This window comes from Numida meleagris, chromosome 4 (genome assembly GCF_002078875.1).
Source record: "Numida meleagris isolate 19003 breed g44 Domestic line chromosome 4, NumMel1.0, whole genome shotgun sequence".
Lineage (NCBI taxonomy): Eukaryota > Metazoa > Chordata > Aves > Galliformes > Numididae > Numida > Numida meleagris.
The window spans coordinates 80,901,657-80,917,783 of record NC_034412.1 but is presented as its reverse complement, the minus strand read 5'-3'; the positions used below and the strand labels follow the sequence as shown (position 1 = coordinate 80,917,783).

At 37.8% G+C, this 16,127-nt stretch overlaps 1 protein-coding gene across 1 annotated transcript in view; it reads left to right on the top strand.

Annotated features, from left to right (window-relative positions):
• LOC110398129 (cytosolic beta-glucosidase-like) overlaps positions 1-14,265 on the top strand; it is a 21,937-nt gene extending 7,672 nt beyond the window's left edge. Inside the window, 7 exon segments of the mRNA XM_021395510.1 lie at positions 3,462-3,534; positions 7,728-7,955; positions 12,735-12,783; positions 12,785-12,869; positions 12,871-12,964; positions 13,404-13,479; positions 14,142-14,265. Coding sequence (XP_021251185.1) covers positions 3,462-3,534; positions 7,728-7,955; positions 12,735-12,783; positions 12,785-12,869; positions 12,871-12,964; positions 13,404-13,479; positions 14,142-14,265 — 729 coding nt within the window.

The following is a 16,127-nucleotide window of genomic DNA, read 5'->3' as shown; positions in this document are numbered from 1 at the left end:
CTACTTTAAATCTCATCTAGCATTACATGTCTCCAGGTTTATACCTGTAACCATCTGTTGATTTTTTTTTTACCCAAATATTATTATTCTATTTTCTAAACTGAATCTCATTTCAATATTCTGCCTGTGTTTCTAATCTTGCCATGACTCCTTGTATTATTTCTCCATTTTTAGCAGTATGCTCAGCTCCTCCTAGTTTAATAGATCTGTGGATTTCATTAATGTACAATTTACTCCCTCTTCTAGCTCATTATTGAAGCTATTAAACGAGATCAGAAGTAGTACTAATCTCTGTGTACTGCACTAAATACCTCCCTTCAAAGTTATTGTTTATCATTACCCTTCATTGTTTGTCATCACCCTTCATTTCAGTCAACATGAGAGTTCATTTCCAATTTGATCTAAGCTTGGGAACAGTATTTTGACACATGGGAGATGGGAGAAGAAAGGCTAATCAACAGTCCAGTAGAAGGTTTTAATTAAGGCTCAATTTAGATGATCAAAGTTAGGAGTCCTCTGCTGCAGCAACAGTGCAAGGTGGAAACGGTCTCTGTAATGTAATTGAGAACAGCTAAGCTTGGTGCTAAAATGTCCTGAAGAAAACTGTGTACTGCTACTATTCAGACACACAACAGTATAACTTCTGCTGCACATTCATTAGTTTTGTATTACCATTAAAAAAATCAACTTTGTCTGGCACACTTCAAAGTGTTTTAGTAATTTTTTTTCTCAATAGCTGTTCCATTATGTTGCCAGGAATGGAAGCTAAATTTATGAGCAGCAGTTTCAAAGACAACTTGCAAAATATGTGAACTTCTATCTTCAACTGTTTCAGAGATACGTACTTCCAAAGACCAATTTCTAAATTGCATAGTAAATATTATTAAACATATTTATAATATGTAGATAGGAAACAGAGTTTCAGTCAGGAAGAACCCATCTTGACAACAAACAGTTGCTCTGATAATAATTAATCCCATGTGTTTTAAGGGCCCAGCACCAAGACCTGTTCACCTTTCTCCTTAGTATAAAGCCTAGCATTTTATAAAGATGGGCTGCCAACTCTTAGCATCGGACCCAATTACTCTTGATTTTTATTGACTTGCCAAAAATATCTTTATCCAAGTGTACTTCGATGTCTAAGAACTGCTCAGTTTTTCCTAGGAATACCTTAATTGAGCTCTTTTAATTACATATAGTCTGTGTCAGTGCAAATGTTAAAAAAACAACAGATAAAAAAAACCCTAAACTAAACTAAATCTTGTATGGAAAATATTACATCTAGGTAGTACTGACTTCTCTTATAGTTTTGTGTTTGTAAGTGTTAGAAAAAACAATGGAGCAGTGAATCACTGAATTTTAGGGTGAGATGAGGCTGCTTACTATATGTGGGGAAAATTGCCAGAGAAATAAGGCTTGGTGAGGCGCCAGGCACACACCCTGAGGACCATGGCACAGAGTGGGTCTAATGGAGATATGACTGCAAGTCCCACTTCTGCAACAAGAAATGAGTTCATGAGTCCAGAAACGCAACCCAAAATGGGGTCACAAATATAGGAATTGGTTTGCCAGAAGAGTTGGAGATTAGCTGCTATAAACTCAGCTTCTCTGAATTTTGAAGCTCTGCATCTTTCAGTATCTGCCTACTTATCTGACATAGTCTGCTATCTCGTTACTCTGAATCTGCCTTAACCTCTGAGGCAAATTTTGTTCACTCTTCCCCAGACCAGACTGCTTATGGAATATCTTCCTCCCACTCAATCTCTCTTAAAATCCATCTCTGTCTCTGTTGATTCATGCCTGGGAATCATCAGTGACACTTTTTAGCCTTGTTTTTATTGTTAAACATTTTTAAAAAACTTTTTATTGGGTTCTTATTGCTACAATCTCCTGCCTGCCCCTTCCCCCATATTACTGAGTTACATATTTATTATATCTCTTGTGAAATTGAATTGTATGATTTTCTGGGAAAATAATTAATGTCACTTAGGTTTTAAAAAGTACCTACCAATAACATTTAATGATGTAAAAAACATGCATAATTACTATGGTTCATTAATACCTATTAATCATGGTTTAAGACATCCCCAGTTGGTTTTACTGTTAGCTGTCCAATGGTTACCTGCTTGCATATGAAAGCCTGAGGAGACTGATTCCAACAGAGAACATTAACCCATTAATTGCACCAGTTTTCAGTCATCTCTATGTAATGTGTAAGGGGTATATCTGCCTACACTATGCATCATTGTGTGTTTTGGGAATGAGTTGGTGTGTTGTGCCTCATTTCCCTCTTTGTTCCTTTGTATTCATGGAGCTTTTACCTTTCCTTTGAAAGACACTTGAGGAAACGCATGCCTGCTGTGAAAGCCTGATTCATTTTGCACTGCATCTGCACTGTCTGGTTCTGTAATGTGCACTTCGGATTTAAAGCAGCTTCTTTGCATCTCTGCAAATATTTTCATATCCTAATAAGTTGACTCTTAAGTTGTGTGTATTTTTCAGAAGTGTGTGCATTATCATCTGACAGTCAAATTAGTGCAAATACTGACCTTGGTAAAAGCAGTGTGGCTTTGGTAGCATAATAAATCGAACAGAACTCCTCTAACTCAAAATAATAATAATAAAGATAAATAATAATAATAAAAATTGCAGTAGTGCCATCTAGTGTGCCAGGTGTTGCAGTCTGCTGGAAAGGGACAGTCATCTCCTTTCAGCCCATCCCACTTGTTACTGCTCAGCTCTCCTGTGGCTGCTTCCTGCTCAGCCTGTGACATGGCAGCAGGTACAGCACTGACAAGAGGCAGAGAAGAGGACCCAGGGGCTGTTCTGCAGATGTTTGTCCTGGCACACATGCCATAAGGTTGTTGTTGCTGCTCTATTTAAAAAAAAAAAAAAAAAAAAAAGAGTATTTTCAAGACTTTAAGGAAGGAGAAAGAGCTCTTCTGCCTGTACTCCCACATAAACCTTCCTCTTCTACTCAGAGATTTCCATTGCTAAACACGTAGTGGCTACAACAGCCTTTCTCACCCACTACAGCATGGACAGGCCAATTGTTTGGTGTGGGAAGAGAAAAATATATATATGTGATGCTGCTTTTTGTGTTAAGGGTCCACAAAGCCCTTTGGCAGTGGGGGGAGAGGGAGAGGTGAAGAGGCACCAGCTCTGCGTGCTGATGCCATGTGCTGGTGAAGCCCTTTCACCGTGACCACTGTAGGCTTTTCCACTGCTGCCTTCTTCACTTCCACTGTTAGTGACTGAACCTCTCTGCTCTAATCCTGAGATATGCAAAGTGCATAGCTTACCCTTCACCCTGTGAAGCTGCACAGGGTTTATTTTTGTCTTCAGTATAGAATCTGCTTGTAACAAGTGGAAGAGTGATCGAGCCAGAAGCTGTTGTCTGCAAATGAAGCCCACATCTCCATAGCATCACATAATGCTGTGTATTTGCCTGTCCTCTGCAGCTGCTGCCAGAGGATATTGCTTTTCCAGATGGATTTGCTTGGGGTACAGCTACAGCAGCATATCAAATTGAAGGTGTCAATTTTTAAATGCCAAATTGTTATGGAAGTTTCAAGTGAATGAGAAGTCAAGATCCAGGAAGGAGAGATCTTTCCTTCATTGCGTAGATGCTATATCAAATGCAAATACATGTAGCACTTCCATTTAAATGCTTCTGGTCTGAGCAATAAGAGGAGGGTAAAAGATTTTACAAATCTCAGAAACGTATGGCTAGGAAATGGAAATGGGAAGGAACATTCCACTACTTACTGAGAGTGGAGGGAAAAAAGAGAAGGAAAAAAAGAAGGCAAAAAAAAAGAAATAAGTAATGTTCCCATTAGCTCTCATTTCCATACTCTAGAATTAATTTAGGAAGGTTGCTATTGGCTATTCCAAAACAGAACAGGAGAACTGACTAGTCAGACGTTGTACTCACGGGAGTCCTTAGTGAGGAATTCAAGGAATGTGAAAAACAGAGAGCTGGGAGTTTAACAGCAGGACTTACTGAGACCCCCGAGCAGGTGTCATGTTCCAAACTGAATGGTGGCACCGATAAAGCAGTTTGCCCAGCATGGTAAAAATCTATGTGGCAGAGTAGGGAATGCAAACCCATAAGGTACAGGGACACTGACAGCTGTAAGCCCCCAACCTTTCTCTCTTCACAAATGTGTGTTTAGAGACCACTAAAATACATATAGATCTGATTTTCTCATATTATACCCTGCAGCATACTGGCACTCAGCTCCCATTGATTTCAGTGCCTAAATGGGAGCTGTAGATCTAAAATTGTCTTTGAGGATGTAGCCTTTAGTTCTTGCGTATTGCTGAAAGTGAGAATACTTACCCATGCCTGGAACCTTTTAACGAGCTCTGCTCATTTCACCTAATGGCCTGAACAGCCCAGTCTTCCCTGGGAATCAATATTCTGGGCCAGATCCTAACTCGAGTCCAGCAACGCGCAGAGCTTTGCTAACTAATTCTTAAAATGTGAATTGTGTGTGCATACAGAAGGACATTATAATTTCCTGCCTTTTGAGTGGCTGGAAGTGCAACTATAATGTTCTCTTAATGTATTTTTAATGAGCTTTCCTAAGGCTTCTGAATGGGAGAGATGTTAAAAAAAAATCTATAATGTGGTCTAGACAGTACTCAAATGACCCCTTTCCCACTGAAGTAAGAAACTCAACAGGGAATTCCTCCTCCTGAAAGCTGTGGAAACTGTGCAGCTTTTGACTTAAAGGCAGCGTGATTGAAGCAATAGTTCTTGTAGAGTCCAAACTTGGTTGCTGCATGTATCACAAGATCCACAGTAGATGAGGCAAAGGCTGATAGGCTACTTTACTTTTTTTTTTTACTCTCAGCTATGTATTTATGCACAGCACAACCTTATTCGCTCTGTATATTTCAAAGTGTTAAAAAATCATATCAATTGTACTCTCCATGCTCAAAGTGCAGATTTCAGAGGTTCATGACTCAGTCAAATCAAAATCAATTTGCACCAGAACACTCAAAGGCACTTCTTCGTACTGAGGGCCATTTCTATGCTAAATTTCAACTCTCTGCTTGATTATTATTATTATTTTTTTTTTTGGAAGAGAGAGTAAAGTTTCAAAAAATTCTTGTAATGGTAAAAGTGGTTTTCTTCACTTCTTTCATATGCCAAATAGCTGAGCTACATTAATTCAAACAAAATTTTAACTTTTGGGCAGAGACAAAGCCAAGAAAATTTCACACCGAAGGACGAAAACACAGCAGAGTTAGAGGAAGAGCAAACTTGCAAAGTACATGAAAACTCAAATAATCTGATCAGTAATAGCCCTGCTTCACTAGCTCCACTTAAAAGAAAAATTATTTTATCTTATTCCATTGTGATAATTGCAGAGAATGGGGAACATGCATCACATGTTTCATCATGTTCATCATTGTATTCATCATTTGTTGACGTATTATTCTAATATGTAAGGATATGATAGCTAAGCCTCCCATATGTATTTGAAATGTAAAATCAGTTCCCCATCAGTGTTTTTCCTGGCCCCGAAGCTCACTAAAACTCAGGGTACGTCTACAGTAAGAGCTGCAGCACAGCATCAAGGTTTCTGAGCAAGCTTAGAGGTGCAGGCTCAGTTCATTGAAGCTAGCTGAAGCAGAGCAGAGCTCTGTGCAGGGTAATTGTGGCTCAGCTGGATAACTTAGTGTGTGTCGAGTTCTCTGTTGCCTGGGCTAGATTGCTTCCTACACTTTATTTAGCTAGATTGGGTGCTCCACACTGTACAGAGAGGCTCGCTGAATGAGACAAGGGATGCTTAAAAGTGGGTTGGTTTGCCACAGCCCCAGTCGGGGCTTTATAGTGGCTAATGATCACCAGAGAAGTACCGTCAGGATGCTCAAAATCAAGTGCTTTCCCCTCTCACCCATCTCCTTTGCTGGAGGAAGGCAGGCAAGAAAGCGATGGTGCAGCATTTGCGCTAGCTACTGATTCTTAAATGAAAGTGTCTTAGCTGCCCAGACTGGGAGCTTTTGTCTCCCCTTCACCCCACTGTGGTGAAAAGGAGCTGTAGCACATTGATGTGGTGCAGGAAGCTTGCTCTTAAGGGCTTCCAAATTCTGAGTACCTCAAAAGAACTACTATTAATTTTTATTACATGTACTCCTCGGAAATTTCTTTTTGCAGGCACATTTAAAATCAAAAGCAGGATAGAAAAACTCCTAGCATGGTATATTTCTGAGGAGCGTAAATGCAGAGCACAAGGTCTATGATAAAATCTGAGATTAAGAGAAACTCAAGCTGCCTGGATTTAAAATTTGACCTACTTTAAAGGTTGTCCCACATAAGAGTTTAATTGACTGACCAACCAAATGTATCAGCGTTCATGTGCTGCAATAAAATTCTGTAAGAACATGAAATGTGACAATGATCTTTGAAAAGCTAGGTTACAGAAGGGATATTACAAATTTTAGTAATGCTTTAAATTAAGTGTCTTCAATATGCTTAACCTTGCATTAAACCTAGATTTAATAAGACAGATGTGTATTAAGTACTGAATATACTTAAGGGAGCAATCTTGCGTTGGCAGGGGATGGACTCAATGACCTCCTAATAGTTCTCCTCCATCTCTAATTTCTATGATACTAATTGATTATTAAAACACTTTTATTGAGGATTGATATGTAGCTATTATATAGTTATTAATCTTACAACCCAACTGATATTTAATTTATACGTGATTTTAACACACAATGTCATTTTAGTTTTTAGAGAGTAACCCTGTAACAGTGCATTCACTGGAGCTCTGAAAAATCTTGCTGTTAAATGTGGTTGGCCATTTTGGAGTCATTTGGAATTTTATGATAAAATCACACTTTGCAGGAGTTTAAGTTTACAGAGCTCTCCACATGAAAAATGGAATGTTTACCTCTGCTACAGCATTGCTCTGGAAAGACAAAGAAGCTCATCAGGAAGGAAGGTACATCTGTTTGGCTTCAGTAGTATGTAATGTTAAGAATGTGTAATCTGAAACAACAGTGAGATTTTGAATATTTTAAAGATAATCTCACTGCGTCTGTTTTGGAATTGCAAAGAAATTTCCCCAGTCTATGAGAGTGAAGAAAATGGTGCAAGGATTTTGAACATTTAAAATTCATTTCTGTGAACGTTTGGCTAGGCAAAAAGCAGAAGTTTTGCAGAGCTGTGTTATTAATTCAGCTTGTATATGCCTAGGGCCATAGCTCATAATGGCATTCCTTTCTTTTTAACAGACTGTCAGGATTTTCAAAGGACATCTAGAAAGCCATAAGTGCCTATTTGTTGGATGTATTTCTCATACCCTGAAGGCTTTCTTTGATATGGACTGATCTTTTACATTTATGGATGGAAGCTGTGTTAGAAAATGCCCTTTGTGAAAACCTGTAGTATCTCCAGAGTTGCAAACATCAGATTTTTGGCTAAGGAAATATGAAGTGTGTCAGAACTCTGAGTGCTTTTAGAAACAGGATTTTCAAATAATTAGCAGCAAGCAAAAATATGAATAAATGCAAAACCTAATGCAAATATATACTAATGCTTGAAAGTTCCTTGCTTCTTTAAAAGATGTGAGGAGGGGGAAGGGAATACCACTCGATTTTCTCTTAAGATTCTGAGGTTCTTGTGCCTACTTTGTGATAAATATTTACATTCAACATATGCTTTTTGATGTCAAAAGTGTAACAACCAAGTTTTGTTTTTCAAGCAGAAGGCTGGAATACAGATGGAAGGGGCCTTAATGTCTGGGACACATTCACCCATCAGGGAGGAGATCGAGTTTTCAAGAACCAGACTGGTGATGTAGCTTGTGGCAGCTACACTCTGTGGGAGGAAGATTTGAAATGTATCAAACAGCTTGGATTGACTCATTATCGCTTTTCTCTTTCCTGGTCACGTCTGTTACCTGATGGGACGACAGGTTTCATCAACCAGAAAGGCAATTGTTTCTTAAAAATAGAAGGTTGCAGCTTTAATTCAAGGTTATTGCTGCAGTCTGGCATAATTAATCCAGTATGCTATTCTGCAGTGTAGCTTTGAAATTGCAACTTTTTTCAGAGTAATTATGGGATGATTTTTTATAGGTTTGCAACAACTTACTAATTAATATTCTAGATCCCTTTGGATAGCACAATCTTTTGGGATAGGATTAGTATTATGTTTCCTATGTATTTTTGCTTACATCAGTTTAATTGTGACTCTAAATTATTTTGCTACATCAGAATGTTTTTAGTTACAAGAATCCTAGCCATGAGGATATTTTTGGATGGCTTACAATAGAGAAGTCTCTTATTTGGCAAATACATTTAGATAGGTTATCAGTATACTCTGATGTAATGAACTTCATACTGTTTTAGAATAAGAGGGACATAATTTTTCCAGATATTTTCTTTAGAACATTAGAGGGGATTCTTTTGGCTCAGCTAGGAGCTATGTCTGTGACAAACACAAGCCAGCCCCTGCTCTGAAGAGAAGAATTCTCACAATCTCAACAGGCAATGTAAAAGTCTAAGTATAAAGGGATACAATATATAAACAAGCCAGCTGGATTGCTTGATGTCAGGTGTAGAATCTGTTGCACATCTGATTTAATTTTAATTCCATTGGCTAAGACTGGTGAAAAGATGAAGATGACTTACTGGGAAAAGAAAGGAAATGGCAGTTTTCCCTGCAAAAAAAAAAATAAGGAATGGAAGAAAGAAGAAATAAAGAGAATTGTGAAGTATAAAAGCAACTAAAACTGAATCAGAAAGGAGAATCAAAGCAGTTGGCTGAGGTCTCCTTTATGCTGGGAGGATAATGTTCCAAGAAAAACAAAAGCAAAGTAGATTTAGATGAACCTCTGAATCTCAGCTCTGTCTCCTCTTCTGAATCTCAGTTCTATCACGAAAATATATAGCTCTGCATTTCTGGGGCAATTTTTACCTTGGTAATTCCTTTCTTTTAATTCCTTTCTTTCACTGTTTTGAAGCTTGCAAAGATGGAAGGCTACAAAGGGAAAGGATTTTTTAGAAAATGTCAGTCAAGTTATCCTGATCTGTGCTGAGAAGTAGAAGCAATATTCTTCTGCAGATTTTGGTCATGGAGAGCTTGGCTGTTGAAGAGGCAGCAGTCTGTCCTCTGCATCCTGCAGATTACATTTCTCACCAGAGAGTGAAGGAGCCTTTGTTTCAGGAATTCATATGGGGGGGCTGGGGGATCTGCTGTAAACAGACCAACCAGCCATTTTCCCTGCAGAGCATGACTGCAAAAACTGTGCCAGCATCCTGTAGAGGCTTGAATGGAAGCCTTCCCTTTGCTACCAAAGTTTACAATATGTGGCCCACTTTTACTAGCACAGCTTGATCTTCCGTTGGAATGTTTTTTTGTGGCACATTGAGTTTAAATTTGGCTGAGTCCTTGTGGTTTCTTCCCTGTCCTGATATTCCTTCAGCTAGTGCTGCAGGCACTGTGCAACACCACTGAGCAGCCCACTGAACAGGCTTTTGATTCTTGGATGTCAGAGTGGGAGAAAGCAAGTAGACACTTGGTAAGGGAAGCTAACATTTTGACAAAATTCAGCTGTAATTTCAGAAAATGTTCGCTTGATCTGTAGTATAAGCAGTTGCCTGATTAATATTATGAACTTTACATTTAGCGAAAGGGCACTGGAGAAACTCCAAGTAGGTTAGCTTTCATTAGGCAGGAGTTCACTTCTCTTGTGCAGTGATCTGTTGAAGCAATTGTAGCTGCCTAGCATGGAAAGGCCATCATCTTCTATATAAACATTTTTGCAAAGAGCATGTGAAGAATTAGAAAGCTTAGAGCAATGTCCTTTCAAATAAAATCATTCACACCAAGAGATTCCTTACCAATTTCACACCTAAAACAGAGGACATTTGAAAACCTTTAAAACCATTCTGTTTCCAACTCAGTGGGTGTGAGGGCTTCTAAAACAGCAAAGCTGTAGGGCGTGTCTGATTTTAGGTTAAGACTTACACTGAGTTTGTTTTTGAAGTATTTTAGCAGTGTTATTTGTGCCCTAGAAGCCGTTCTGAGCAGAATATGTTAGCTGCTAAACACTGGGTGCAGATGTGGAGGACGACAGAAGCAGTAGCCATGGGGCTGTTAGGTCTTGGAGAGTTGCATGTTTTGCCTCACTTCAGCATTACGACAGGGAATCAAGATGGGGAGAGAAAAACAATAGCAAGGAGAAAACAATAATCCTTCATTTTCCAGTGATAAAGTGCTCCTTAATGTCTGTAATCCCGTAATTTTGGTGTGTCTCCAAAAAATCTCTTATCTATATGCTTTCCTGGAAGAAAGTTTTCTTCTGTATTTCTGCTTTTAGATAACCCACAAATATAGCCGTAAAAACTAAATCACGCTACTCTGAAAATTAGAATAGAAACACCTATTATTTATTATTAGAATAGAAAACCCCCAGACAAGCATGACTCCCAGTGTGGTAGAACAGGATCCTGCACCTGTGAAGGTTTTTGTTGTTTTTGTTGTGCTTCCCCAATCAATTTATGGAGTAAACCTTGCAGTTCCTTCAGCAACAGTTAACACACAACCAGGTCAAATGGGTCCCTGTTAAAACGTAACAGAAACAAACTGGTTATACACTAAATGGGTTGCAAACTGCAAGAATTATCAAAAATTACAGTTCTGATAGATTCCTTATCTTTTTATGTGGGTGCATTCTGAGACTCACATACATGTCTTCTGAGAATTTGTGTTCTTCTGGTGCTGTATTCAGACAGAAAAGCAACCTACCTGTGATATTTATTGTGAATTACTTGGTAAACAAACTTATTGAGTCTTTCTTTGCTAAAAGATGTGTATGCATGTTTGTTTACAAGAAGTCACTGTCTTAATACTGGGTTCTTAATTGATTGCTGCAGTGTATGCTGTGTTAAAAAAAAGCCATTTGACACAAATCCTTAAGATTTAACTTGAGGTTAGGATAATTTGAAGTCTGTTATTGTCTTTTTAAGGAGAAGTTAGTGCAGGGTTCTCTGCTGACATTTTAAAATATCAATACACACCAAGCTGAACCTACAAACCTCTGGAAATATATAGTACAATATAATACAGACATATCTATTAATGAACCAGTTTCGTGTTTGGATTAAAAAAATCTTTGGTTTTTACATTGGTAATAATAATACAAACCATCCACAGTCTTCTATGCCTATGTTTTGTTAACCTGTGCAGTTTATTCTTTCTTCCTCCTTTCTACTGCATTCTCAACTTTAGTAAGCATTTTTCAGTTTGGAGTTTCATTGCAACATATCCTCAGGACAGACATTTCCTAAGCAGGTATGTCTTTTTAGGATATTTGGGAGTCTAGGACCCACTAAGGTTCTTTAACACTTTGACATATTTAGCCCAAGTCTCTGAAGCAAAAGCTGACTGATTTCTACATTAGCCCAGCATGATGGAGAACTACTCCTGGATGGAGCCTCTTGGCTTAATAAACAGTAATGCAGGACAACTGTTGGCCTTTTCCAATTACCTCACTAAACCAGATAGTTCTAGTAAAAGAACATACTAATTGATACTCTTTGAACCAGAGCGTCTGATATGTTTTGCAATATCTAATATTTTCAGAAGGCTTAAAAGGAATGTAGCTATGTTTGGATTTAAGTAAAATTAAAAATGCTTATGTGAGAGCTTAAGGTATTTTGATATTTAAACTTGCAGTGAACTCTGAGCAGCATAAAAATAGTCCTTTAGGAAACATATTCATGTCAACTACTTCCAAATCTGAACAGAAGGTGAATTCCTCTTAAGCCTCTAGAAATGCATCTCCAGTGCTGGCCTCTTTTAACAGTGCATACAAGAGATTATGGCTGAACTCTGTCTTATCAAGGGGGGACAAGAGAGTTGGAAGTCATGAGATTTTAGAGAGGTGAGCTAAATCCTTCTTGGTACCAATAAGATTGAGCAGTCTGTGTAATGGTGGTGTAAAAGGAAAGAAGTTGGTTTCTTGGATAAACTATTGCCAAGGCATTCAAGCTAGTAGTTAAGTAGACCAGCACCCTAAACTCTAAAATATACCAGTGCTCCATGAAAAGCCATAATCTCACATAGATCTGATAAGTTGCACTATCCAATGAGGAAATTATTGAATTCGCATCATTGCAAGACATTAAATGCATTGGTAGTGTCTTCTTTGTCTTGATGTTGGCATGGAGAGTGATGGAGAAAATAACAGCCTAGAGGAAGCAGCTTACCAGCAAACCAAGTTCAAATCATAAAAGATCAGCTTAGTTACCTTGCTGAATATGGCACTAAACTTTGTAAAATATACACTTCTCAAGAAGAGAAATTCTTTCATTAGAAGAAATCTACCTGTCCAACTCTTGTGTCAGGATTTTTCCAATGCATTTTGGTCTTTTTCATGCAGCTAGCCTGCCATTCAGGCATTAAAATGAAAGGATTATATTTTATGTGACCAGCACCAATCAGAATTATTTTTCTCCTGGGGAATTGCTGTCCACTGATCTATTTTGAAAATTTGCATCCTCATTTCATTTTATGTGCCTGAATGAAACGCATTGTGTGCTGAGCATTTTTGCCAGCTCTGGGGTCTTGTAACAGTAGTCAGCATCCAGCTGAGAGAGAATTTTTGCATCTCATAACAGAGAAAAATGTGCAGTGAGGTTTCTTTACGTGTTAAAATGTAATAAATTTAATAAGTTAACCCTTTTATTTTTTTCAGTATTTTCAGGAGTGAATTATTACAGCAAAATAATTAGTAACCTGGCAAATGACATCCTGTTCACTGTATTGCTTTGACTTACTTCAGTTTTTAGAAGATGAAGGTGGATGGAGATCTGAAAAGATCATTGAGACCTTTGATAATTTATGCAAAATATTGCTGCAAAGCATTTGAAGACTGAGTGAAGCTGTGGATCATTAATGAGCCTTATGTTGTTGCTATACATGGTTGTGGAAAAGGTATAGCCTCTGCTACAACAGAACCTTGTACCAGAACTTACAAGGCAGTTCATAATTTGATAAAAGCTTATGCTAAAGCCTGGCACAGTTACGATAAGATAATTAGAGAAAACAATGTGGACCTGCGCCTATAGCTCTAAACTCAGATTTGCAGCATCTCTACAAATTCTGTATCAAACCACAAGGCAACTGAAGGGTACCTGTCCTTTACCTTAAAAGCTTTGTCAGAACAGTATTTATTTACGGTGAATATCCAGCCATTTTGGAGTCCTGCTACATGTTTAGTTCAGGGTTACGATTTCAAAGGCTTCTAGAATTTAGTAAAGAGTTAAAAATGAAGGCCCTGTGTACTGCTAACCTCTTTGCTGTGGACTATTTCACATAAGATCAAGAAAACACAGACTAGAGGCTAAGTGTCTCAATGGCATGTGAGGATGAGCAAATAATGCTGCAACTGGGAGTTTGTGGCTGGCTGAAGTACCATGGGGTTTACACTGACTTCTGTGTTATATCAAAGTATGACATAAGGCTCACAGGACCATTTAACCACTATTAGCTGCCCAGTAAGGGGATCTGAGAATCCAATGAATAATATTGGTGATTTGTTTTCTTTTGAGGAGTCCATCTGGATGGCATAAGATATTGTATAAGATATAAATAAAGAAGACACCTTGGGATTCTTAATTTAATGCTTGCTTGCTAGCTATAAGAAGGAGAAGCCTTATTGTTTTCCTATTGCCTTTATACTTGATAACTATTTTACAGTTTGAAAAGAAATACCAGTGTTTTATCATCTTTTCAGCTCCAAAAATTACCTTTCTGATGCCAGCAGTAAGGCATTCTTGGCATTGATCTACTCCTGGCAATGGGACTTCTGGTGACTGCCAGTACCAAGGGGTTAAGGAGCAGTCACAATAAGCAGATGCTAATGCAGGAAAGATATTTTAGACTTCTCATTAAAATAAGTCATTTCACTGTCTTCATGGATATTTGCACAGTTTTGCTTTTCCATTGTTAGTCATAAAAGGTCAGCTCATGGAAAATTAAGTTAATGGGGTCAGTGCAATTTGATGAAAACTAGTTTTAGTTTTAGCTTAGAAAAGATAGAGGGTAATGCATCTGATTTTATGGGCTTTCTTACATCTGTTCTGAATAAAACTTCTGCTCTCTTGTTCTGGGATATATATAATAACCCTCTAATTTACATCACTGAGAATGGGTTTTCCCAAAGTGACCCTGCTCCACTTGATGACAGTCAACAATGGGAGTATTTCATGCAGAATTTACAGGAAATTTTATAAGGTACCATTTAAGATGCTGAAAGATCAGTTGTTCTAACTTTATATAATTTTCCTTTGTGCTTATTTGCATTCAGCAACGACTAATGATTCTTGAAGCTAAAACTCATGTAAATCAGAGTAAAGTGATGTCATTAGAAAAAAAAAATGTTTAGCAGAAAGGAAAGCAAGTAGTTTTAATCTTGTTTCCCCATCTTGGGATGGAAACAGATGAAAAGGTGCTCCATACATGCATTACTTCTAAACTCAGTTTTCTAGGACCATTAATTGAACAAAGCAACCACACTGATCTTCAGAAGTGCTCATCATACATTTATCATTGTGCAGGATGTGAAATTGAGCGCACCTGAAAAACTGACCATTATGTCTGACAATACCCTTACAGAATGTGACGTCCCATGTGGAATGAGGTCCGTACAATAATTCATTCCTGCACAGGGCTACAAGCCTTTATAGCTCAGCTTTTGCCTTTATGTAAGGATGGGTAACAGTGTTAAGTACTGGCATGTTTTTGTGTTTTTTTTAGAAGCTTCTTCACTATTGACTTTGATAGAAACATAGTTGGTCGATTTTTGAGAGCTTCTGGAAATTCCATTTCTACCTTCCTTCTGCTGGGAGCATTCTCTGATGTAATTTACAGGGAGGAGGTCATCTCTCTATGTATCAAGTAAAATATATTTTAAAATACTGGTTCAGCCAGTCTTCCTGTCACATTTGTCCAAAGTGATCACAGTCATGAATGTCATGTATTTGTTTAATAGTTTTTGTAGTCATTCTTCTACCTTCCTTTTGATTCTTTTTTTATTTCTGCTGTTTCTATTTTTTATTTCATTACCTTAATTTAAATGGTCATTTAAATACTACCTTTCTGTTTTCATCCTTTCTATTCAAAGTCACAACCTAGACTTGACAACCGTGCCTGTTAACTGTTTCTTCAGCTGAATAGAGGATGCAAAAGACCATTCTTTGTCTCTGAAGCCAATTGGTAGGGTCTGCTTCTGTCTAAAGCAGGTATACCACATTCTCGCTGCCTTGGACAGCTGTTCCTGTGCTGTGCCATATCAGACCCTAAGCCGTATCTGGAGAGTAGTTTTGTCATGGAGTAAAAATTAATCTCCGTGGATTATCATGGGTTTGTGTTTAAGTCATGCTATTGACTTTGGTTTATTTACCTTGTGGACAGGATGTCTGGATTTGATTTTCTCTGAAGAAGATATCAAGAATTTAATAAGCATTTTAATAGGTTTAATTTCAAATCTAGTTGTTCTACAATGTACAGCGTCTTATCCTGAAGTAAACATTTAAAGTCAGTCAGATGAATCACCATTCAGTGCATATCTATTCATGCACAGTAAGGTAATGAGGGTGACTAGCTTTGAGATTGTACATATATTGGTGCATAAACATCAACATTCAGGTAAAATGAGACTGACTTTGCCATTCATTCAGTCTAACAAAGTTTTTAAACATGTGTGGTCTGATTGTATTCATTGCAACTCTACCCAGGCTTAGTTAGGTTTTTGCTTTAACATTATGTTTTATTTATGTCTATTTGTTTATGCAGCAATAAACACAGTGCGCCACTGAATGAAACAGGTCTCTGTATACAAAGATAATATAAATATTAAGTCCATCAGCTGTAAAGCATCCTGTGAAGAAATGCCAGTAACTTTATCCCCATATAACTTCTCTCCTGATGCTTGGAGTAAACAGTTTCTTATATCCACTCCCTACAAACTGACCCACGAATAAGCAACCCATTTCAAGTTTTCAGCTCAGGTATCCTGAAAAACAGGATATTCAACAATGTTCACTTTATTCAGTGCTTTAATTCTTAACCATTTATTAAGTGTTATGTGAAGCAG